This window comes from Oreochromis aureus, linkage group 22 (assembly GCF_013358895.1).
Source record: "Oreochromis aureus strain Israel breed Guangdong linkage group 22, ZZ_aureus, whole genome shotgun sequence".
Taxonomy (NCBI): Eukaryota; Metazoa; Chordata; class Actinopteri; order Cichliformes; family Cichlidae; genus Oreochromis; species Oreochromis aureus.
The window spans coordinates 26,555,357-26,582,063 of NC_052962.1; the positions used below are offsets into that span (position 1 = coordinate 26,555,357).

The following is a 26,707-nucleotide window of genomic DNA, read 5'->3' on the forward strand; positions in this document are numbered from 1 at the left end:
CCATAAAGTGCTATAAAATCTCCAGGTAGACAACTGCATTGACTTTGGATTTGATAAAACACAGTGGACCAATCAACCACCAAAACCCATCAGCATATGATACACAGACACAGACCGCACTCTCCATTTTTGCTCCAGAAAAGGACTTGATTTCCAAATGTAGTGCAAAATGTGCTTTTAGCTGAAAAGAGGACCACAGAGCAGTAGTCCACTTCTTTTTCCACTTGGCATAAGACACTTCTAAAGTCTCTGGTTCAGGGTGGTTTGACAGTAGTAGTAAAGCAACAGTTATGCCCCCTGTCATGAAGATATCTATATACACTGACACCAGCCTCAGTCCACTCCTTGTGAAGTTCTTGAATCAACTTTTCCTGACAGTCCTCTCGAGTCTGTGGCCATGCTCTTTGTCTCCCTCATACTTTTCCCTTCAGCCAACTTTATTATTTACAAACCTCCATACAGCCAGCCTTTTCAGCAAGACCTGTGGCTTACCCTCCTATAAGAGGACATCAATGACAGACATCTGGACAACCATCAAGTAAGCAGTCTTCCCTCTGATTGTGGTTGCAGGTATTGAGTTAGACCAAGACATACATATTTACTGTGTGAATAGTTTTTTGTTCTTTAAATTTAAACTGGATTTCTGATTTTCATGAGCTATAGGCATAGTCATCACAACAACAAAACAAGTCATGACAATGTTTGCATCATGTATAATGAATATAGAATATAGTTAAGTTTGTAGTTAACTTTTTAACCATAAAACCTTTATTTCCACAAAATAAAATATTTTAGATGCACTGGTATACAGGAAATCATTTTAGATTTTGTACAGTTAAATGAGAGTAAATGATCAATTTTTCAGAAATGTATAAAAATAACATAATTTAACTTTCTTATGCACCATTATTACTACATTCCCTGTTATTCCATGTAAATAATGGAATGTTAACTGTATTTACAATAAAGGACACAAAGTGTCAAATTTTTTGACAATGAAATCATTAAGAGAAAAGATCCTATTTATACAGTTAAATATGGCCCCACAACAATTTCCAAAGTTAATTTTTGGACTCTTCTGTATTGTACAGCATGTATTATTGTTTTTTTGTTGAGAAAAATAAAAATTTATCCCATTACTTACGTAACATTCTTAAACTTTCAATTTCCAAAATTGCATTCTAATAAAAAATTAAATAAAAATCAAATTTTCTTTGACTACTCAGCTAACATTTCAAGTCACCATTCACACACAGGACCCCATCCCTACCCTCTTGCCAGGACTACTAACTTAACACCTGTTTTACTAAAGCTTGATTGAAGAAATTAAATGTGTTCAGATTTCTTCAGGCCAATATTGTTACGTCCTTTCAGCTGTTCTTAGAATGCAACCAAGGACAGGAACAGTTTACATCATTAATATGTAAACTGCCGTCAGCCTGTAATCTGATTTACTTTGGTAAAGAATGCCATCTAGTGACAATAAATGCATATGTAGGCTTTGGTGGCAAGTGCAGATCTAGCTCTGTGTGGGCATAAATTCATCTTTTAATCAATATTACAGGCTAAATGTCAATGATGAGCACACACAGTTATGTTATAGGGATGAAATACCCATTTATTACTTTGCACATTAACACAAGAATTCCCTGCAGGCGAACAAAAACAACAAAAACCAATTCAACATGTCACATAATAGCAATAACAGCAAGTGAATGGCCTTCTGAGGGCGGGGACAGAACGAGCCCCGCCCCTTGACAACTTAAAGGATTCCGTTCATTCACAGAATCGGAACCACCAGATTCCCAGAATCGGATCGCTCAGATTCTGTGATTCTATTGCTATTAGACAATCACACAGTTTCAGAGACCACTAGCAGGAAAAATAAAATAAAAATAAAGCAGAGCTATAACAAACCTAAAAAAAAGAAGAAAAAAAAAGGCAACAAAAAAAAGGGAAAAAAAAAATACATAATACACAATGTCAAATTACAAATCTGTCAAGATATAATATATCAAAGTGAGAGGAATTTAAAAATAATTCATGCTCTTTCCATTGGGGCACAGAAAGAATTATGGATCTTGTTTTAAAAAGGTTAAAAAGAGGTAATCCTGCTCCGTCAATGCCTTGGGGACCTCTACACAAAAGAGGAAGTATATCTGTGAAGGGTCAGCGGAGTTGCCATGGAAACAGGAGAGCGCCCACCATAGGCGTGGCAATAGGTACAAACCAGGAGCGAGAAGACGAAATGGATGCTCTCTACAGTAACCTGGCTCAGAGGAAAGGAGTTCGGTCTTTAACGGGTCCACGTTTGAAGAAAGTACCTCGTTTGATTTGGAACACGACGCAAAGCGCAGAAGCCCTCACCTCAAAAAAACAGCTTGTACCTCCCAAATTACTGACATTTGTGTAGGAATCTTTAAAATACATCTTAGAGATAGAGACAGACAAATATTGCTAGCCTAAAACAGTCCCACTAAAATTGATAAACATTTACCCCGCCCCCAAAAAAGGAAGTTTATATTTTTTCTCTCATAATAAATATGACTCCAAAAAGGTTTTGTTTTTTTGTTTTTTGTTGTTTTGTTTTGTTTTTTAAAGGACAATACTCTGGCATGCAGGCGAGCAAAGTCTACATTTTGTTACTTGAAAGAAATGGTCTAAAGCCTACACAACTACTCCACCAAATGCACATTCCCACTGATTGATACAAGCAAATCATGTTTACCCAAAAAAAAGAAAAAAAAGAAAAATTTAAAAAAAAAAAAAAAACAACAAAAACAAACAAACAAACAAACAAACAAACAAACAAACAAACAAAAAAAAAGTAGAGAGACACGATAGCGAGAGTAGACCAACAATCACAATGAGTAGAATTATAGCTTTGTTTTTAACCATATTTGAAAACTTGGGTTAATATTGCTTTGTAATATGTTATAAACAGGGAGTGAGCCTTTATCTGACTGGATTTTAACGACCAAATATTGTGATTTAAACATTCCCCCTTGGAGATCCCAGATGAATATTTAATCCAATCTGCTAACAGAACAACTGCACACTGTAAAAACTAATCTGCATCATTTAAAACTTATTGCAAGCAACGCCTGGAAAACATCCTCCCCAATCCCTCTTCTGCTTCTCATTTCCTGCTTCTCCACTTGATGCCCACGCCCACATCAAGACGGAGCTCAAACTCATTCATAGTAAACCTGCTGCTTTACGGGTGGTTTATTACAAAAGGGTTTTCACTGAGCTGTCCCTCTCGATGAGGCGTGCACATTTCCCCCAAAGCCTGCTGTCCTGCATTATTATCCAAAAGCAACATTAGGGGGAGCCAATTGTACGTCTGTCACCACTAGTTTAGAAAAGGGAGGGGGGGGGGGGGATTCCCAAGGGCAGCGCTTATATTTACGTCAATTTAATCCAGTGTTAAAATGCATAAAAAGCACAAAAAATACTGTTAAATAGAGAATTGTAAGATGGGTATAACTGACATACACGCCGAGTAAAATTGTTTTTAAAAAAACAATTAAATTCAACTCCTTGCCTACCATAACAACATTTCCCGATTGTCTCCATCTATCGGATCAAAACCAGCCAACGCCCAGTGCGTGACGTACACCACCACGGCAGACCTGTTACACCAGTCTGACTGCTACAAAACAACTTGAGTCGGCCACCGTTACATCAGAACCTGCAGAAGAGGTGAATTCATCCATCCTGAGAACTACCTCTCACCAGAATGCTACACACAAAAAAAAAAAGAAGAAAAAAAAAGAAAAGAAAATCCAATCTGAAAACTCAACCCCTCAACCTGCAGCTCAACAACTGAAGTCTAATCCTGAAATCACACTAGTAGCTATATAACTGGCTTCGCTGCCGACCTTAAAAATTTGATCACAATAGTAACAACAGTGACAACAACGAGAACAACAACAGTAAACTACTAGGTCTAAAACAGTTTAAGATAACCACAAAACATCTTATATTAAACTTTTACAAATCTGCTTTGTTGATTCGTATGTATAAATGCATAAAGGTAAGAGATTGACAGTGCCCTCTGGTTCCTGCTTAGCATCCCTGGTCAGTGCAATGAATTGGCCAACATTAGCAAAGGAGACCTTAAATCAAAATTAAGTTGGTTCCAGGTTCCTTGAAAACACAAATTTAAAAATGTCCAGCAGTGTCATAACCCTTCTTAAAAACCAGGCCCAAACGAAGTTTTAAAAACTGGATACCACTTTTCACACAGAAAGCAAGACTGATAAGAACATACTGTGTTTAATGCCTTCAGCTTTTTAAACAGGTCCCAATGCTGAACCAGTCACAGGCCAGACCATGGTTGCTACTGCTACACATCAGTCCTGGCTTCAATTACTACTTGAAATGGATTCTGGGATTCAAGGATGTTTAGAGGCACAAGAAAGCAGCCGTCTCCCAAAGGTGCAAATCCCTATCCAGCCTGTGCTAGCAGCAGGCTAACACAACCACTCTAAATGTAGTAAAGCATTTCATTTAATAAGTGACCCAGGACTGCTACAAATACCCACACATGCCTCTATGAGGCCTGTTTAAGTCATATGTCTCAAAGTTGCTCTATAGATGTAAATATATGCTTATATGTACTGTATGTGTGAATATAAAAAACAACAAATCTGAGGCATTTACAGCAGTTATCTCCTTGATTTCCCTTTACAATTCAGTGGCCTGCCATGAAACACACAGACACTCTCATACAGCAGTAAATGTATATACAGAGATGCACGCACACACACAGGCACACACACAGACACACACACTTGCGTATTCTTCGCTAAGATGGGAGGAAAGTCGCAATGGGTATGGACACCCAGGTCACCTCGCTTGTAAAAGACCGAAAAAGGAGAAAAAGTTAAAACACACGCTCATAAAAAGGAAAATATATATAGATATCATTCTCAAAAGGTCAACTCCCCTCCATCTCTGTTCATGTAGAGTTCCCTCCCCACCACCCGATAAACCCAAGACCTTGTGACAGATTTTGCCCAAAAGGGCTTTGAGGTAAAAGTAGATAAGAGTCCTGCTTAGCTGGGAGAGCTAAAGAGCTGTGCGGACACAGTGTGTGCCTGCCAACTCTCTCGCTCAGTGTATCTTACAAACACATGAGTACAGACATTCAAATAGAAAAAACAAAAACAAACGCAAAATAATGGCTCAACTCGTAGATGTGTGTATGGTTTGTTTTTGTTTTTTCGCGTTTTTCTCTTTTGTGCATTGTAAACCCCTGTGGGTTCGCAGTGCTGGATTGCTGGTTAAAAGGGCGGCTCGATTGGGAACGCTGGTTGGAAATTGTTCCGTGAAACAGAGCCTGCTGGACGTTGGGATGTAGATGAATCCCCCTCCACGAGCCGCTTTGGTGTAGATTCAGAAAATGTAGAGTGAGTATGAAGAAAAGACTACAAGGAGAGAGGAAGAAGGAAAAGGAGGAATGGGGCAGATGGATTTAAAAAGGAAAAAAAATATATGGGGTAGATCCACAAGTGGACTGGCTGACAGGCTAGTTCAGGCAAAGTACATGGTGTGCTGGGTATCATAGTGGATCTGAACTGCCTTTGCCAATGCCTGGGGGTCTCGGCCATTACTCTGGCCTGAGACGTGGCTGCCTTCGGCGCTGCAAGACAAAGAAGGAAAAGAAAAGTAGTGTCAGAACAGTTTTCCTTTCTGTACCATTAACACCAATTATGCTAGAAAGCCATTTAATAATGTAGCTTTTAGATCCTTTAGCTAATAGGTTAAAGTGAGTTGATGCACAGACTTCTATATTAAAAACCAATTAAAAAAGTTTTACATTACAACTTGAACAACGTGGTTAATTTGAAAGGTGTTAGAAACATCTTAAAACACTCACTTATGTTTTATCTGATAATGACATTGTTGTAGTTACATATGAGGCTCCCTTACCTGTCATGGTCTTTGTCCACCAGGTGGTAGCGGGCTCGGAAAGCCACCAACCTGGCATAGTAGGCCGGGGCCGGGATGGAAACTGAGCGTGTGCAGCGAACATAGGTGTGGCACAGCTGGTAGGTAAGGAGCTGCAGTTCATCGGCCGTGAAACAGTTGTCATCCCACAGGACGTGGTAGTGGGAGGGGCGACTGGTTCCCTGAAAGAGAAAGCAATGCAGCAACGTCAATACTGCATTACAATTTCATGAAATGACTTCCTGCTTTATTCCACCTCACTCACAACCATCGATTTGCCTGAAATCTATTTGTTGCTCTAATCTTCTTCCACCCTCCCAATGCTCTGGAAGCTATTTCGCTGCAAAAAGTTTCACTCAATTTCCTTCATTATCATGTGAGCTCACCTGGATCCCAGCATGGCTGCACAGGTAGAAATCAAATTCGGACGGGTGTGTGATGGTGCTGTCCACTGTGGTGCCAGCTGGAACGTTACCACTCTTCCCAACCTGCAAGGGGTAACACAGTCAGACTTGGGGAACAGACTGACCAATAGAAATCTCTTAAATGCACACATCTGGGTGAACTGCTAACCCTCTCAGCTTTGTCAGAGCAGAAGAGACGAGTATGGTGACGTTTCTGGACCACAATGTAGGTAATGCCAGGCCTGTAATCCTCCTCCAGACTGATGCAGGCCTTCCTGATGGCTATCAGCTCGGGCCATGCTACCTGAAATACCATAAATAATTTAATGAATTTACACAAAACTCAAAGGTGTTTAATTTTACATGTCGTCATTCTGTTAATTTTATAGTTTGTATTTGCTACACGGTGCCAATATTACCTGTTTCATTTGTCCCTCTGACACACCACCACGATAATAGATGATGCGTGTGGGTTTGAAGCGTGTTGACTTGTAAAACTGGATTAGCAGTTCTCTGACCATGTTGGTAAGGTCTTGGATAACTTCCTGGCTGAAGAGCTGCTCCTGCAAAACAAATCTGGAGTTAGACTCAAAGTAGAGGAAAGTATTAAAAAGCGAGTAAACTTGGGTTTAATGGACGTGAGCTGGGTCATACTGAGATAAAACATTAGACCTCTGGTTTTATAAAGACCATCTGTGTCAGTTTCAAGCACGTCTGTAGTTACCTGGGACATGTCTTGTCGAGACGTCTGGACTCGCACCGTGGCGCAGTACCGGCTGGGGTGGCCATCCATGCTTCCCACCACAGCTGCGATGGACGGCTTTTTCCCGTCACCCGCTGGAGGATGTGTGACATCAGCACCTAGGAAGATGACAGGCTGCTGGAACACGGAGGGCCTGAAAAAAAACAAATGGGAGTATGGTTCATTTTTAATTTCATACTCCATAAAAAGCACTAATACCATAAAACCAGTATAATTAATAATCCTCATGTTTGCCAGAACCATGAAAGAGTCTGTCCCACATGATTATCAAGGAAGCATTCATTTCAAGAACATTTAAACAATCTTCACCATTCAAGAGAAGAAACTGCATCTCTGTGACAAAATTAGAATTCTTTCTGACCTCTGATGAGGCACCAAGACATTGTTGATGCCTCCTAGCTTGGCGTTAATCTTGAGGCAGAGGTTGGAGAGGGTCTGAGGGGACGTCTTCACCACGTTCTTCACTTGTACGCACTGGGTGGCCATACCGAGGAGGGTGTCTCCCACCCGCTTCACCTCAGCTGCACAAGACAACCAACACGACCAAGATTACAGTCACAATATTGTTTAATCCATATAAGAAAGAAGAAAATAAACATGAAGAGTTTCTTACCGTAGACCGGTGTTTTGCCAGGAAGGATGACCACAATCAGCTGCAGACCAACGTAAGACATCTTAAGGTGTTTAAACATGGGCTCCACGCTATCAGCTCCTTGGGCATATTTACAGAAACAAGGCTGGCCTTGAATGGGCATCCCGGCATCCTTTGAAATTTTTCGCAGCTGGTCAGTGAAGCTCCTGGTAAAAACCAAGAGTTTATTAGAAATGAGTTGGGATGTATGATCACACACAAATCATTAGCAGGAGAGAGCTTTAACCTGATCTCACACACACTCAGGTGTTAAAACTGTAGCGTGCAGCAGTAAAAATCCACTAATTGTGCACTCTGAGTTTGTTTTTTCCTTTATACATTTGTGTAAAGGACAAACACAGGAGAAACACTGGCAGTTGCACCAGCAGTCTCCAATGTATTACATTTAAAGTGACTGGCTAGGAAATGGCAATTCCCATCTATCCATCCACTGTCCCTTATCCACTTCAGGGTCGTGGGCAATTCCCATCTACTGCTGTGAAAAACTGCTTGCGTATAAATATACTCGATTTGTAGTCTAGAGTTAGTAATGCCAACATGTTATATCAATGATTGTATGTCTATATGTTGTTAACTAAGCTTTAAAATCCTTGCACTCTTCAGAATCTGGGTTTTCTAATGCTGCACCCAAACAGTGATGATACCGTTGGAAATAAATTGAGCAACTTAGTCTAAAGAGTTCAGTCTGAGTTTGAAGGAGTATTAAGAGTGAGTTCTCATTCACAGAACATGTTTCATATTTTTGTGTGCAGAAATAAAATCCATAAAGGCAGACATTTAACAGTAGCACTGAGTGTTTTATATAAGCGTAAATGTTAGTGCAACATTTTAAAGAAATATATAACAGCAGTTAAAGCTTACTTGAGCAGGTCCTCACGACATTGTTTTTGTGGAGCGAAGCAGGCCACAGCCCAGACCTTGATCTCTATGCCGGCGTAGAACTGCTTGCCCCTCATGTCCCACACGCCCTGATTGGGCGTCGCCACCGTTTTATTCTGCGGAGAGAGCCCCTACACTCTTAGTCAACCCTGCAGTTGGATGAGCCAATACAAAAGCTGCAAAAATTACAAGCAAACAAAGCATTAACCCTCTTTAGTCCAATCATCCTTAAGGTTAACTCTAACCCTATGTTGAAGAGGGGGGGGGGGACAAAAAAAAAAACAAACAACAACAAAAAAACAAACAAACAAACAAACAAACAAACAAACAAACAAACAAACAAACAAAAAAACGGAAGGACTTCGTTTTGTAAAACTGAAGTTTTTTTTGTGTGTGAGAATTTTGTCCACTGGTTGCCAAAACATGTGAAAAAAATTTTTTAAATCCAAAAATGTAAAAATGAGATAGGGTTAGAGTTATATGTGCACTGACCACTCAAAAAATAAGGGAACACTTCAAAATTACACATTGGCACTCGAATTACATTTTGGAGCCAAAATCTTTCACTGTGTAAGTTGTTGAGAACGTAACAGTCAGTGAAAAATATAATTTATTCCCTTTAATCATAACCAAAAATCAAATTTCAGATTGTCAAAGTGTTCCCTTAATTTTCTTTATCCACATCCTTTGACCTCAGAGGGTTAACACACAGCTGAACATGCCTGTAAACACTGTACATTGGCTGGGAACACTGTACAGGTGTTAAAAGGCTTATTTTTTGATACCTCATTACCAGTTTTACCATTGCTTATAGAGGGGAAAAAAAAAAAAAAAAAAAAAAAAAAAAAAAAAGGGTGTTAACACTTGACATTATTTTGGCATCACCAGACTTGTTTAAGAAAAAAAAAACAAAAAAACAAAAAAAAGTCTCAGTTTTGAAGGCTGCAGTCAACCAAACAAAGTCCTGGCCGACTGAAGTATACCTACTCTTCAACCAAGTGTTTGGGGCAGTGGGTGTGGTGGGATACGCTTTACCTCTACATTTAGTAAGTCTGCCACAGCTGCTTGCATTTTATCCTAAATGAATTTGAAACAAACATAGAAAGTCATTATTTGCAACATATTCACTCTGTAATGGTTCACTTTTAGCTAAAATCTGGGAAACTGTCAGTTTAGATGGGAGCAGGATGCCCATCCAACTTGGTCTGGGTCTATCCTTGCCACCTCTGACAGATGATGGGGCTGTTGAAACAGTGGTCAAGTACACATACATAGTTAAATATCTTCCTTCTGTTATGCTAAAGCTCAATGTGTTAAAGTAGTACAGACTAGTTAACCATTTCTAAAGATATCATGCTGCTGAGCTGTGACATGCAAATTACTGACAAATTTAATGAGTTTTACTTCATGTAGCTACAACTGTAACAACATCAGTTTGCTGCAAACTCTCAGTACAAGTTCAACAAGTTGATTCACCAAGTAAAGCTAGCAGTATCTAGGTTTGCCTTGAAGTCACGAGGGCTAGGCGAGTCCATAGTTGTGGTGTGGGGGGTGTTTTCTGAGGTAGATGGTTACCCTGCTGCCAAAAATAATGACTTGGTCCCTCAAAGGCTAGTGCCATTTTGGTCAGTCATGTAAACGTATTGCGCGCAAAAAAATAAAAAAAATAAAAAAATAATTTTAAAAAACGACTTTTGATACTTTTGAAGCTGCCAGGAAATAACCTGTTTTTTATATTGTTTCATATCAGGGGTCCTAATGAGTAATATGAGTAATATGAGTATTGCATCCACTTAAAGAGACACCGAGCACTTCCAGTTTGAGTTGGGTTGCGAATGGAAATTCAAAGGGAAGCTTTCAATTAAGTTAATAAGATTTGTTAAAGGCCATTAGGAGCTTTGTTCTTCAAACTGAGTGGCCACATGGAACAACTTCAGTCGAATGCCAAAAGTTCAGTTATTCTCCATCTCTTTTCAACACAACCTGAAAAATTTTTTTTTTTTTTTAAAAATAAATTATAAAAATACATATTTACAGGTTGTTCAGACTAATAAAAACTTCAGTGCATATACACAGAAAAAAGACGGCAAGATTATATCACATTGAATAGAATGAAATGCGCGCATTTCATTCATACAAAGTGATCACAGAAATTGGAAAAAAGCTTTCTGTATGCATTAAGGGCACTTAAACTAGAAGCTGATTAGACTCAATATCCCAGCAGGCAAATGGCCAAATCATTCAGTGTTCTTTCAGGATCTTGGGTTTATTAAGCAATGTATAGTTGAGGCAGTCAGAAGTGGATTTAAGCTTGGCACTGGTACTTCACCCCTCCCAAATGAGAATATGCCTCTTATAATAAAAAAATAAAAAAGTAAAAAAGGCGCCAGAGAACTCTAAGAGAAAGCTGGCCAAAGACTGAGCCAATATTTCCCCACAGGGATCATTAAAATTTAATCTTATCTTAGCAGAATCATTGTGCACTGCCAGTGAGTGGGGAGTTTTAATCCAGCCCCTGTAGTATTTATATTAACCTTCTAATTTTCAGATGAGAAATTAAGTCACATTCACTCCACAGGCACAAACAGTGGAAGTGAAGACTAATTTTACTTTATTCCTGCAAGGATAAGAGTCTTATCGTCTTCCGGTTGGCAGCATTTCCATTACCCCCCACCTTTACACACAATCCTTGAATCCCAATTCAGCCTCACATGCCTTACCAGGCAATAGTCAAGATATCGAAGGCGAATAACTTATTGCTGTATGGCTATTTATTAAATTCCTTATTTTAGCTAGGTAGATGCAAGTGATGCCATACAGCATCACAGATCCTAACAGAGCGGTAAACGAACATATCCAGGCTTTCATTGCATTAGCTGACTTGACACAACCTAAAACACCAGTCAGAGATAACAAGTATCCCGACGGTGGGTATTAACTCTGTTAACTCAGGGTTTTTGCGCCTCACATAAAAGGGGTCGTTTGATGGGTCATTTGACTCTTCTTCTGCACAAAGTGGATCAGCTGAGGGACTGTCAGAAATCTATAAAGAACATAAAAGAAATAAGTAAAATGACACACTTGCTACACATGACAGTAATGCTGGAGAAAACTGTTAATCTTGTGATGTGATCACCACAAGTGCACAGAGTGCTAAAATGTAATTTTCTTCTAAAAAGGCAGCTGCACATTAGAGTTCAGAAACTTTAACGTGCATACATCTAAACAGCCACGTCTGACTGTCTCAGCCTAAAAAAAAAAAAAAAGATGTGGGAAAAAAATCACTTTGATTTCACAAATCAAAGTGAAATTGAAACAGCTGAATGTTCTGTGATTAACAGCCTACAAATGTGGCTGATTATTTTAACTACTCCAATAGCAGCTAATGGAACAGATTCATTCAGTGGTGTTGTTTAAGGCACAGCTTAAAGCATAATTTATGGTCGAGCAAATATGTCCGTCTGTGTAGACATTACCATTCGTATGGTGGGGGAGAGGGGCTTTCACCCACTGCAGATGGGCTCCCATGCAGTTCTCCAAAATTCAACTGCACGTCGCTGGAAGCAGATGCTGTATGCCACTGCCAAATGCTGACTGCTTGACAAGTGAGCCGGAATAGAGAAGTGAGCGACAGCGGAGTTCACCGGGAAAACCGCAAAACAACATTTTGCTCTGTATTCATGCTGTACTTTTTTTAAAGATACGGCATGTAGAGTACCGACAGTGGCTGCAGTGGACACTTCATGTTTAACACTCCGTTTCACTTCAGCACTTTGTATGTTGTAACTTCGCTCTTCTCCACTACTGGCTGACGGACCAACAACAGCACAAGCAAGAGTGGCCCACAGACCGGCTGTACCACATACTTTGTACACTGCTTCCATACGCAGAGCCCTCTGCAGGCAGATGGGCCATCCCCAGACTGCCTGCAGTCTGCGAACACGCTCTCCCTGCTGAACCATAAATTCTGCTTCAGTTGCGTATATACACTGTGTTCCTCCAGGAAACAATCAGTTACAGGATACAGTAAAAATGACAAAGTGAAGATTTAAAACTGAAACTAAATACCAGCCAAGTCTAGCCAGGTCAAAAGAGCCACCTTCGTGACACTCTGACTTTAGGCTTTTCAACTTTAGATCCTCAAAGGGCTGATTTGAAATTCAGTGGGTGTATCTCAGTGGTCCACAGGCTCCTCATCTCATTTCTTCCACTTACAGAAAGCGGTCAATGCAATATCATTAAGATATTTACATCCTTAAGCTCTCTTAGTGAGGGGAAGAATATGCAAAAGGAGACACTTAATAGACATCTGAGATGCACCACAGGATTATAACATGGGAAAAGGTCCAGGTCTTACAAGTGTGCATATGTTAAAGCCGACTACTGTATCACCCATACTTCTAGTTTAATGTATATGTAATCGGTATACAATTCAGCATGTACTCGAGTCATTAATCACTTTGGATATTTTAATTTAAGTGTATTTAAAAGATTATAAGCATCTCACTCTTTAGCTGTAAAACCTCTGCAAACCTGGAACATCCCCATGTCACAGCATTCACTCTGAAGCCCGCCCCACGCCCGCCCTGTGCATTCCCAACGGGCTTGCGCCCTGAGAATGCAGCCCCCTGCCCAGTACTCACCCTGCCACAGTCCCTCCCTGTGTCTGTACTCACCCGGCCCCCATACTGTAGCATGGGCGCTGGGAGAACACGCCCTGTCACCTCTGTCATGTCATTATGCACAACAATGCCAAATTCCTTTAGGTAAGGGTCGGGGCCCCCGACCATGCTGTTACTTTTGACCTGAGAAAGGGAAAGGAAGACAAGTTCACATGAATCACAATACAATCAACCTGCCAGGGACTGGCATTTGAAATTTAGCCTGTACAGGTAAATCTGGCATACGGACAATGACAACTGTTCATTGTCCCTTTTAAATACACTCAAGTCAGACACTCAAGTTTCTAATTTTCCTTCAGTCATCCTTTAGACATTGTTGGGTTTGAAGCAGTTGCTATAACTAAGCAAACAATGAAAAATACAGCATGATGATCCACTTGCAGCCCCCAATGCCTCCTCGAACAGGGAACCAACTCTTACCAATCTGCTGATCTCTTCCTGTCTGTCGGGGGCTGAACGAGCTGTAGCTTTAATCATGGTTGATGTCTGGTTGTCGGTCAGTTTCTTGATACAGCGCTGGCCTGCTACTATGTTACAGACCTGCAGGAGGAGGAATGGGCATTTCATTAATTAAACAAAAATCAGATAAGAGGAGCAGCAGTGGGCAATCTGAAAAGGAAAAATGTCAAAACTTGTTATTAAACGTATACTGTGTGAGAACGTTTTCTATCCCCCCCTCAAAAAAAAGAAAAAAGAATAAGTGTTTTTCTCACCTCTAGGGGAAGGTAGGTGTGCTTCTGTTCCTGTCCTACTTGCAAACAGGGTAAGTGTGGATACTTGAGCTGTAGATTGTACTTCTGCTTGAAATACTGAGCTACTGTGCACTCCATGGCCTGGCCGTTCTCAAGCTGTAAGGGGAACCTGTGCATAAATGGAAAATGCGGGCAAGCCACATTGAAGTTTCTATGAGTATGAATAAATAAGAAAATGTCTGCCTAATTTAATTGTACATTTACAAGGCTTATAAGGGTATGACTTTGGTACACTTTACTACAGTGCTTTTGCTCATGAGTGCAGGATTGCTACTTACGTCTGGTGGCTGGCAGGTCGGCGCGTGACATTGCAAACTCGATACTTCCTCTTCATCTGACCACAGTGTGTTACCTCAACTTTCAAACCTGTTTAAAAAATGCACCAAGAATAATTGCAATGTCTGGATAAAAATTTAAAACATTACTGTTTTTACCTTTAGCAGGTTTAGCGGTCTGTTTCTTTGAGGCCATGAGAAATATCAGTGCTGACACCCCAGCTAGCTATGCCTTTTCTTTAGACAGAAAAGTGTGCTTATACAAGCCCCACAGAGGCTAGAGAACGCTTACAAGTGAAGAAAAAAAATAGTTTAATTTCAAGTTTAATTCTCTGGTTCTGAATTTCAACAAAAACATGTCAGCAGCTTCTGCTCTTTGTTGTGCAACTACCAGTTACAACATGTGAGGCTAAAGAAAGATCAAAACTGGTCGAAGAAATGTTTCTGTATTTTTGCTTAAAGAGAAAGTACTTTGATTTCCGCCAGTTGATTTAGATATAGCAGGTCTGCGTGACCCAGTTGCCAGAGTGGGTGTAGTTTTTTTTTTTTTTTTTATAACTTTTTATGGAGTGCGGAAGAGTTAAAGAGTCAAAAGTCATTCATAATGTGGTAATGTGTGTCACTGACCTCCCCGGTCTGGCAGATTCTAAACTCTTAATTCAGTTGGTGGTTATGAGTGCTCACCTCTTATTTCCTTGGTGAACTTGACACGTTGTGAGTCAGTCAGTGGTTTGGTCTGTTCATTGATGTTTTGTATATCAAGCACCTCGCACATGAACTCGATCACAGGCTGAGCACGGTAGAAAGCAGTAGCTGATACTGTTAAGTACAAAAAAAAAAAAAAGTGAAAAAAAAGTTATTCAACTGGTTCTATAAATCAGTAACTCAGGAAAAATGTCAATAGCAGTCCATACAGAAAAGCCAAGTTGAACCAACCAATTACACTCATTGCAAGTCTGGACCTGACAGAAATTTCTATGTCAACGTAGTTATTTCAGGACCAAACACACAACAACCTTGTGTGCTTCTACTGTGAACCAATACCTTGAGCTGTACTTTACAGGTGCAAAAGTTCAATGGAGATACTTGTGTTTAGGGCACCTTTCACTTTTACCCTTAATTATCTACCTTTATTTACTTTTCAGATTCATATTATAAACAACATAATTTGTAATGCATCATTATAAAGCAATATAATATATTATGATGCTTTGCTAACATACTGAAACTTTATATGAATTGCAAAGCTTTTGTTTGTAATACTTGTGACTTTTTCCGCCCAATCGTTTCTTTACAAGTTTTTACTAAAGGAAGTCAGTGTTTCTAGTCTAATGCAGTCATGACACTGTAAGAAATACGCAAAAATGTACTCTAGTTGTAAGCACTTGCTTATTTCATTAGGCACATCTTGGTAGTACTGTGGTGGACCCCCTTGTTCATTCAGAACTGTTGATTCTTGGTGGCAAAGATTCAACAAGGTGCTGGAAACATTCCTCCAGCATTTTGATCCATATTGACATGATAGCATCGCACAGTTGCAATTTGTCACTGCATCACATCTTTCTATTGGGGATTGGATCGAGATCCGGTAACTGAGGCCATCTGAGTACAGTCAACTCATTGTCATGTTCAAGAAATCAGTTTAATGCAAGATTCGAACTCTATCATTCAACTGTCACGGCAGAAATTAAGAATGATTGATCAAGCAACATTTTTCCTTTCTTCTGTACAGCTTTAGCGAACCTGTGTGAACTGCAGCCTCAGTTTCCTGCTCTCAGCTGACAAGAGTGGCACGGTGTGGTTTTTTTGGCTGCTGTAGCCCATCAGCTTCAAGCTTTGAAGTGCACTTCCTGCTCTTGTTTGATAACAAGTGGTTATTTGAGTTACTGTTGCCTTCCTCGGCTCAAAGTAGACTGGCCATTTTCCCTTTTACCTCTGGTGTCAACAAGACATTTTCACCCAGAGAACTGCCATTCGCTGGATATTTTCTCTTTCAGACCATTTGCTGTAAACCTAGAGATGGTTGTGTGGGAACATTGCAGTAGATGAGCAGTTTCAGAAATACTCAGATCAACCCGTCTGGCACCAATAACCATGCCACATTCACTCGTGCATGTCACTTTTCTCCATTCTGACACTGAACTTCAAGAGGTACTCTTGACCATGTGTACATGCCTAACTGCAGTGATATGCTGTCAAGATTGGCCAGTTAGATATTTGCTTCAATTGGCAGTTAACTGCGTGGCCAGTGAGCTTACTTACATCACATAACAATCTCATTTTAGATGTTTTCAAATCAAGACATTTCAAATCATAGCTGTAGAAAAATCTGTTCGTACCATCGATGTTGAGCATCATGTTCCACATGGCAGGACGGACAGACTGATGGAAACCAAACCACACCTCCCTGCCTCCACCAAGAGGATGGTAGTAACCCTCCGGAGGAGAGAAAAACGATCGCCCCACTGGAGTGTACCTGTGTGTAACCAAAAAAAATTTTTTAGGTTTTATATTATCAAATTATTTTTGCATTTACTAACAAGCCAGATGTTCACTTAACCATTAGGGTACATTTTTAAAACATGTAATTAAAAAAAAATCCAGATGCATTAGTCTGAATTAGTCTGAAAGACAAAAGTGGGCATATGAGCATGCTAATAACCGCTCTATTGATCCGGATATTCTTAGTACAATGAATTCTTGATATGTTTAAGTCCTTCTCTTCTAAATACATCTGTGTTTACATTACCAAGTTATAACAGCTTTCAGGGAAAATTTAAGCCATTATTTTGACATTAGATTACATCAACAACACTGTAGAAAAGATGTGAATAAGCAGGTGACACGCTTGTAAGTCATGGGTGTAAAGCCGTACCTCATGGAAGGCAGATGCCTTGTGATGACATCCAGAGCTTGAACAGAGTCCTCTGGCACCTCGTTAAGGTGACCCGACAGGGCTTCCAGCAGCATCTGAAGACTCACCACAGAAACCCACTGCAAGGACACCTTGAACGTCTGATCTTTCCCCTCACCAGGTAGGGTGACCTCCAGATCCACCTGAGGGCAGAAGAGGGCAAAGAATGATGAAAACAAAAGCTCAGCGAAGGGAGATTGATTGTAGAATGTGTGACAAGGGGTGATTAAAAAACTCAGAAATGCAAAACAAAGAATGTAATCATCTTTCGGATTTTGAATAGATGAGCTAGAGTCGCAAAAACTAAGGCAAACAAAAACTGAGGGAAAGGACGTTAAGTTTTAAAAAAAAAAAAAAAAAAAAAAAAAAAAGCAAATGAAATGTCAGTAAGTCATAAAAATGGCACCAAAACACTATTTTACTGGTCAAGCAGATGTTAGTACTCCACTTTGTATTACTGAGATCTCATTTCCACAGATACTGGCAAGCTACAAACACAGATTAAATTATTGGAGTGAAATTTATTGTTTCCTTTAAACATGAATTTTCATCATCGGGCTTTTTTGTCAGCTTAAATTACATAGTCGATGAAATATGAATGCCTGCATACTGCATTTTCTATTAGAGGTCCCTCAGACCTCTAATAAAAGACCCCTCAGACCAGCACAGATCGCATTCCTGTTCCAGACTTTCCTAGAAATCCAGTTGGAAACCTTTCACTCAATTATGTAGTCTGCCTCCTTAAGCTGAGCCAGTAACCCATTTAATACGCCTGCCATTTCCTTCTTAAAATATGATCTACAATCACTGAGGTATGCCATTAAATACAAAACACTTCTCCCTTTATGGTGCATTAGAGCTGACAGTTTATGTGCCTGAAATACCAACCCTGTCCCTCCCTATTGGCAGTGGATGTGCTGTGTACATGTTCCTCTTCCCATCATAGCCAGGCTGTCTGTCACCAAAAATCTGCATCTTGAAATGCCGGACCATGGTATCCACCACCTCCCTACAGAAGCGAGATGCAACAGGATAGTCAGGGTACAAAATCAACATTCAGAGACATTTAGACAGTCTGGTTGCAAAAGCAACAGATCAAAATGATCAGTATCTTCATGAATCTTTACCTGTTAACCCTTCGTGGTCGTTTCTCAGGCTTGATCTCAATATCATAGTGATAGACATCAATCTTGGGAATCTGCACCTGGAAGTGGTTGGCAAGGAGCCGGATGGGTTTCCCCACCGTGCCAAGGCCGGGACGCCGTGGAGGCTGAAACAGAGAGGTAGGGGCGGGCGGGCCTGAAAGGAAAAGAGTAATAATTTGCAACACAATAACAATAAATCGATTCCCTAACTTCCACATTTGAGACAATTAAACTTCACATAAAGCGCATTTGGCATTTAACTGTGTACAAAGATGGTGACAGCTTGTTTAGCTTGCCATTAAATGTCGCTGATGGATGAATGTGCCCTGCGCAACACCAAGCTCATTGGAAACTCTCATTAGTGACACCTGCTTGAATGCACTAAAATGGTCTCAAACCCTGAAGGGCACATGCATGCTTTGATTGATCCGTAACTCTGGCCCCTGACCTACATGGGTCAACAAGGAGCTGGCGAAACAATGACCTCCAATTATCCTTCAACCCGCCCACTGCTCCACCCAGACACAGAGGGTGCCCACCCTTTACACCGAGACAAAGACAGCGCTCTTCTCAGACAAACAGCAGCGGGACCATATGGAGGGGTGCCATGCGGGCAGTCTGGGATTACCGTTACAGTCCGCATCCAACTCCCATATGCACAGAAATGTACATATACACAATTTAGGCAAGCACATAAGCTTCAATTTTAATCATAAAAGCCACAAGTACCAAGGAACACAATATATGCACGTATATGTACACAAGACTTCAGGCTTCTTGTTACAGTGAACCCGATAATGATTCATCTCTCAAATATCAACAACTGATTTGCATCAACACGGGAGGAAGGAGGGAATGTGATGCTTGTTCTGTCAAAATCATCAGCTGATGTGGCTAGCCAAGCATCACTTGGCACAAGAGCGCCTAAAAGGCTCAAAAATCAAATATCCTCTTAATACAACTCTCTACAGGGGGGAAAAAAGCTTTTGAACTCAGTTAAACTAAAGCATGCACAAAATTTAACTGCTTAAAAGCAAAAATATACATTTATGTGTAAATAAAATAAGTGCTGGTGGCACCAAATGTCGCCTAATGCTTTTGTCAACTGACAGCTAAGGGACTGCAGGGGTCCTCCTAAACTCCGTGCACCCACACGCTCCAGTTAACAACTGAAGCGTGAGAGCACCGACAATTGAGACCCTCCCCATCGCTTCCTAAAAACACGCTTCCCAACATGCCCTCATCTAGCCTGCGCGCCCCAGATCGCCCTCCTCCCCCCACCTCCATTCTACCCACTCCTCCTCCATCACATGAACAAGCCATCAGTTCTTATGAAACATTATGTTTGACGATACGTGCTCAAGAAGCCATTTGTTGCACGTCTGCTTTTCTCTGCCACGATCTGGATTGAAATACTCTGATGAGTCATTTAAATTTGTCCTACTGGCCTTGTTACCGATAGCAACAAAAGGCATACCAAATGTTCCACATTATGCTTGGAGCTACAAGTCTCTGCATATGTTGTACTCATCATTTGTGTTGGCGTATGTCACAACTTACAGGCAGGATAATTTGCTTATGTAACATTTTGTCTCCAACATGGGATTTTGTCACACTTGATCCTTCAGTTTTGATGAGCAACTGACTTAACCACCACCTTTGATGCAGCTGTGTTTTACTGGCGAAGGTCTAGTCCTCATTGAGGTACTTTTATTCATTGCTCCCTTATACTATCATTTGGCAGCTCCAACTCCAAACTTTCAAATTTGTTGATGGATATATTCTAAAATCAAACAGATGTAATAAAGTACAACTTTTGTAATTTAAAATAGAAACATATTAATGACTTGGCTTTAAAAAAAAAAAAAAATAAATAAATAAATAAATAAATAATTGATTTGGTGGTTCTTATATAGCACTTTTCTACTGCAACTCACCCAAGAACTTTTTTCTATGCTCTATATAAATGCTTTCTATCTAACATGCACACACATTCACTCTCCGATGGACGCATTGGAGAGCAACTTGGGTTAGTATTTTGCCTAAGGACATTTGGCATGCAGACTGGAGGGATCGAACCAACAACCTTCCAATTAGTAGATGACCTGCTCTAACACCTAAGCTACAGCCAACCCAAAGACATTGTAATGCATGTACAATAATTCCTATAATGCAACAAGTAATAATGATACATTATAACAAACATAGCAATGGATAAATGGGCCCATTTGCCAAATTATTTTAGTGCAGGCTTAGCATGGACAAAAATCCTGCATTCAGCCATCTGCATGAATAATCCACTCTTATAACAATCCCTCTTTGTGTCTATACGGCTAACAGACGACCTGCAATCAACTGCAAAAACATAACTTCTATTCTGTCTACCTTTGTGCATACGCACAGATACCTTTGCACACAGATTTTTTTTGTTTTCAGCCCACGGTGTAAAAGTAGCAGAAAGTGTTTTCAGTATTGACATGATGCACAGCAACTTTGAGGGCTTCCTCTTCCACCAAAAACAGAGCTGTGTCTATATTTAGCCTCCTCAGCTGCTACATTACTACGCTTAGAAATGTGTCTCGATGTGAAATGCTTGAAGTCATCCTTCCTCCACAACCGCTCTTCTCTCCACTAACCCTATTTAGCCCCCCCCCCACTTGACCCAACATGAACTTTAAATTGTCAAATATGAAAAGCACCCAGCACGAGATAAAAACTGATAGTTTTGTCTGACCAACTGTCTAAAGCTCAGCTCTTTTCCAAGTACTTGTAATCCAATAACTAACGACTTATAGCAAATCTGAGTAACTGTTGACTTTGCTGCCACAGGCAAGCAAAAATAAAGATCTACTTTTAAAATTAAACATAAATTAGTAAGTTTGTATTGGATGACACTCCAGGCCACTGAACATTATACAAAACTTAAGCCACACGTGTGGATAAGACATTTCAATTTAAAGAACTTCTGAGTAAACATGGTCTTGTTTTTTGTGAATGTCACAAGCTCATTCTCAGTTATGGCACTTTCAACTGCTCCTTTATTCACAAGGGGTCGCCACAGTGGGCAGCTCCAAATGTTTGATTTGGCAGTTTTTACACCAGACGCCCTTCCTGATACAAGCCCAAAGGGATCCGTCTTTCCTCCTAGGATCAAACTAGGGGATCTCTCTCTTGTCTGACAAATATGTAAACCACTACACTGTGGAGCTACGAGGCACAGTTTCAGTAAAAAATATCAATATTTAATACAGAGCCTACATATTTTAGCAAACCTGTCAGCTGCACTAACACAAGACAGCAGTGACAACCTGCACAGGTCTTTTAATTCATTTTTTCAACCAGAACATCAATGAAGTACTTAAACACTGCTGAATATCATATAAACAGCAGCTCTCACATTTACAGCGAGCTTCCTCCATAATTTGTGCTTCTGCTCCAAATGAGACAGAGCTGCATCTACTTTGAGTCACAGAGGAAGTGAAATTAACTTTTTCCCCCCTTACACAGAAAATGACAGATGCTCTACAGAAAAACAAGCCTTCCCTTTCCTTATGAGCCTTTTCGAAGCTTAAATCCAAACTGACCATAAACATGGTACAAAGATTTCCGCCTGCCTATCTTACTATAACACCCCACCCCCCACTCTTCACTGATCTAATTTAGACAAACCATTAGATCGTGTGCAGTGTACTCACACTTTCTGAGTAGGGTTTCCTACTAATGCACTGTAGAGCCTACTAATGCTATGCGTGTCCCTGGTAACCACAGTGGAGCATAGACAGCTGGGCTTAAAGCTAAGCACGAGGATGATGGCTTGGCCCAGCGATGAGTCAGAGACTAAGAGCACCGAACAGGGAGTACACTGACGCCCACACCTGAAAATCACCCGGATTAAGGTACTACGCCGGACAGGAGAAAGAGGAGATACATTAAGAAAAGCTTAGTGACCATTCACAATGTAGAAATATCCACACATCAGTGTAGAGATGTGCAGAAGCTATAAGACGAGCTGATTTAGATGATTTTAAATGCAACACAGGATGTCTTGCTGACCATGTTTACCATTATGAATTAATGCATTTTCCAAATGGGAGCACAGCCCATCTTATACTTCAAAATTACTACACTTCTTCCCAGTTTCACTCAGTGTCCTCCAGGCTTTTGTCTTTTCACTCATCTCTGCATATTCATCATGCTGTGTGACTCCACCACAATTTCGAGACAACAACAACCCAATTCTGAATTCTGTCACTGAATAGGCCACTCACTGCTGCATTTCACACCTCTAAGAACAGACAGTTGACCGTCTGCTTTACATCTTTCCTGTGTTTGAAGAAATCCCCACCACTGTACAAGAGTATTGCTGAAGCACGACTAAACAGGAGACAGCAGACACAGAATGGGCTACAAGTCATTACTGTAACTAATTTAGAAGACTTAAAAACTGCAATTAAGGCCATCACAATATTAAAGCTTTGTGTTTATTTTGGTCATAAAGAAAAGAATGATATTAAGCATGTATAGAAATTTTGAAAAAGACAGCAATTATGCCAAAGTATTTGGTTATTTGGGTGTTCTCTCCAATATTATGTTGTCTTTACCTTATAATGTTAAGTATCTTAAGGTGACATAGCTCAAACACAACTAAATAGAACTGCCAAGAGTCTAACTTACTTCTAATCCATTCAGATTTACAGTTACTTCAACATAATCACCATTATGCATTCACTATTCACACCTGCACCATGACCAGTTTGCATTATATTAATATTATATTATCATTAATAATTCAATATTAATAAGATTCAGCATTGCCTGAAAAGGGCAACAAAGCTTTACAAACATCCCAAAAAGAGAAATTCTAGAGCAGTGTTCACAGATCATATTTATATTCATCACAAAAATCTCATTGTTACGTCTGCATCTATGAATGTGTAAACAAAGGCTTTGATAGAAAATCTCAATTCACACTCCACAACCTAAACACTTGCTGTAGCAAGGTACAGACAGCAGGTACAATAAGCAATCACTAATGTATAATAAAAAACGCTGATTACTCATTATTTCATTTCATTTCATTATGTGCAACAATGATCCAAACACACCCCTGTAGGATAGACAGGCTGTATTATCCCCAATAATCCTGGACCCTCACAGCTTCTTGCATCCATTTAACAATTTCTGCAGGAGCACATTTCCTGCTTAAATAACACATCTAGTGCTTCCTAATGCCACCACCTTTCTTCTGTTGCTTGCGGGGGAAATGTTTGGTCATTTAGAAAGTCAAAAAAATAAATAAATAATAATAAACCATGTCAATGCTGTTGCATGAAGACTGTTTTTTTCTGTTGCAAGATGCTTCGTTTATGAAAAGGCGCGTTTCCCACACACACAAAAAAAAGAACACAATGTCTCCAGTGGGGGGGGAAAAAATATGACCTAAACATATTTTGCAGCTTTGTGACAATAACACTGCATATTGGACTGCTGACCGCACAGGTGCATGATTTGACTTCCCACTGCATGCCTTTATTGCATCAAAATACGTGCCTTTGTTATCATATAGGAGACTATAATGGAGCTGGCCTGCAGATCTGATCGATAAGAGCGCCATCCATCCCTGCTGTGCTCTCACGGGCGCATGGCTGCTGCCCAAGGAGAGGCGCGCAAACCGATGACCACCTCACATTAAAAAACACAAAATCACCACATCTGCCGAGTAAACATGTGTTTTGTTGGCATTCATTTTGTCTTCCCAACCCATCGCTGTCATCTTGGACGGGCGGGGAGGGGGGTGTAAGAGACGAGCTTGCCTGCTCCTGATGGCGATGGTGCAGGCAGATTTATATGATTTAACTGAGAGGGGGATTTGGCAAAAACACGTTATATCCCGCCGTATTTCGACGCAAACGCGCGGTCCCCTTGAAGAAATCGGGTCGTAAACGCGTGAAACGCCGAATAAACACAGCGAGAACCAAACAACGTAAACACAGCACGACGCGGAAGGAAGGAGGAAGGAAGGTCCCAGTTAAATCCCCACTCACACAATGCCAGCCCCGACACGACGAGTAGAGCGTGCCTGACATAAATATAACCCTCGGACACGGCGGGAGACTGGATAAAAACAACCCCCTCCGGTACTAACAGGAAAAAGAGCCCCCCCGGTTCGATGTAAATAACGTACTACGAGTACGTACACAAACACGGGCTTGGGCCTCGGCTTGTTTTCCCGTCACAGCGAGGCCTCGCTGCAGCCGCGGCCCCCAGTGAAGCGACGCATTTGCGCACACGCGCCCCACACACGGCTCGCGCTCCCAGCTCCTCGCTCCGCTCTCGCTTTCTTAAAAATCCTTACCGGGTCCGAGCGCTTCCATGGCCGAGGCCTCTCTCTCCGTCTCTGTCCCGGCCTGGCGGCTCCGTACCGACGCTGAAATTGGGGGCGGTATCTCGAAGCTTGAAAGTGGCTAAATTTAAGAAACTGGAGTATAGATAGACGCGTGGACGACTGCTGACTGGGCTGACCTGAACTGAGCTACCGCTGCCGCTCGTTCTGAGGATTTGGATATGCGCATGCGTCGGTTACAAGTGGCGAAAATCCACCGTAGGATACCGCGGAGATGCAAGCAGTTGTTTTTGCTGGTTATACTCTAAATTTCTTTGTTTGTGATTGAAAATTAAATACAGGCTAAACAATATAGCCTCAATAAGTATAATAACATTTTTTACACTGTACAAATTACCCTTGTATTCATTCATTTTTCTATTATATCTCCAATTCATTTTCTCATTCATTCGACGCGTGAACATCTCCAGTGTGGGATTTTAAAAGTCCATTTCTGTCTGTAACCACAGTATATACTAAATATTTGTTACACCAAATAACAAATATCAAAGTTTCTTAATGCTTAATTAATTGTGCTGTGATACATCAAACCATTTAAAACAAATCTTGTATAAGTTTTTTTGTTTTGTTTTTTCAAACTGAGAAGCTTTTTGAAGTGATACTTTCCAAGCAAGCCACACATGCCCTGTTTTATTTTACCTGAATAAAGCAGAATAAAAGGCAGTAGCTTTTCGTCCGTTTGTGTTTTTGTAATTTACTTGGATTATATAATAAGAAATCTTTTACCTACCTACTTTTTTGAGGGGGGGTTAAGACCCCCAAACATGTTGCTGTTCTAGTTTAAGATTTCAATTTGAATGTTTTTCCTTTGAAGATTTAGTTGGGACTTGTAGAAACATGGTCACAAAATAAAGATAAAGAGAAACTCAAGGCAAGATATAAAATCTGGGCATACGTACCTCTTCTAAATCCAAACCGGTCTTCATACCTCCTCCCTTTTCCGTTGCCTTGCTTTGGTAGTACATAACGCTCCAGGAACCGCCTTAAAATATAACCGTATTTTTTCTGCAACAACTCCCAGTTCATGGTTTCTGCTGCCATGACGCTGTAATTAGTTGATACGCTCAATAACAGCCCCACACGATTCTCGCTACGTGGTACCAGCTCCTTGCCCTTAGTCATTACTATTGTTGCTACTCCACCTCCTCCAGTAGGATACCTCCACACTGAAAAAAACTCCCTGCGCCCTGCACCCCTGCTTCATATATACCTTTTTTCACCTGGACACGCATGCGCAGTTGGCTTAAATAGTCACATCTGAAAGTTCTAAAAAACTTGGTTTCAATAAAACTGAAACAATATTATAATGATAAAATGCTGTTAAAAATGATGTAAATTGGAAATAAAAACCTAATGGCCAAGTATGTGCATTCAAGGAGTAGGACTCCAGTTTGGTTCTTGCTCTGTGTGCAATGGTTCAGAGTGCAAGATGTTGACATAAATTCACTTACTGGTAAGTACATTTGGAGTGGAACATTGTGTTAGTGTCAGTTGTTGATTGATGATCACGAATTATCTGTTTATCTATATAGTAGAGCTGAAAAAACTGATTAAAAAATCAATGTCGCTTGTTGATTAACCTGGAGTATCAGCCTTTGGGTGGGGATGTTGTGGGGGGGGGGGGGGTGTCAGTTTCGGGGGTTAGAGAAGAAACTCGTCACAGTTATTGTTCGGTCTAACAAATGAAACCGTGGGACACTGCTAAAAATCCGAATGTTTCATTTAACCGTGTGATAGACACCACTGACAAAACTGTATTAAGCGGCACAAACCTGGAAAAAATACTAATTAAGAGAAGTCAACAGACAACTCATAGATATGTAATTTGCATCATTAATTGGATTAATTAGCATCAACAAAGCGCTGGCTTTAACACTTGA

General features: G+C 40.5%; 1 protein-coding gene across 4 annotated transcripts; it reads right to left on the bottom strand.

Moving 5' to 3' along the window:
* Nucleotides 1-1,592: 1,592 nt before the first annotated feature.
* Nucleotides 1,593-26,010, bottom strand: ago4 (argonaute RISC component 4). 4 transcript variants are annotated; one of them, XM_039605570.1, is made up of 19 exons: nt 25,727-26,010; nt 18,407-18,578; nt 18,168-18,288; nt 17,241-17,422; nt 16,705-16,841; nt 15,050-15,184; nt 14,369-14,456; nt 14,052-14,199; nt 13,759-13,878; nt 13,333-13,461; nt 8,639-8,772; nt 7,739-7,923; nt 7,487-7,646; nt 7,087-7,258; nt 6,782-6,925; nt 6,532-6,666; nt 6,345-6,446; nt 5,941-6,140; nt 1,593-5,650 (listed from the first exon to the last, which is right to left on the bottom strand). In XM_039605570.1, the coding sequence occupies exons 1-19, from the start codon at nt 25,947-25,949 to the stop codon at nt 5,542-5,544; spliced, it is 2,796 nt and encodes a 931-aa protein (XP_039461504.1). In that variant the 5' UTR covers nt 25,950-26,010; the 3' UTR covers nt 1,593-5,541. The 4 variants fall into 4 exon arrangements, with proteins under 4 accessions (XP_039461504.1, XP_039461503.1, XP_039461505.1 ...); XM_039605569.1 differs by having other exon boundaries at nt 13,300-13,461; XM_039605571.1 differs by lacking the exon at nt 25,727-26,010 and adding an exon at nt 24,780-24,957 and having other exon boundaries at nt 8,639-8,787; nt 13,300-13,461.
* Nucleotides 26,011-26,707: the final 697 nt, after the last annotated feature.

Bases quoted from the DNA above. Each gene is read 5' to 3' on its own strand.
- ago4 (XM_039605569.1), bottom strand. From the start codon at position 25,949: ATGACTAAGGGCAAGGAGCTGGTACCACGTAGCGAGAATCGTGTGGGG. The intron at 17,423-18,167 runs GTTGGTATTTCA...TTCTGCCCTCAG, and splicing joins TGCCAATAGGGAGGGACAGG to GTGGATCTGGAGGTCACCCT. The intron at 5,651-5,940 runs GTAAGGGAGCCT...TTTGTCTTGCAG, and splicing joins GTGGACAAAGACCATGACAG to CGCCGAAGGCAGCCACGTCT.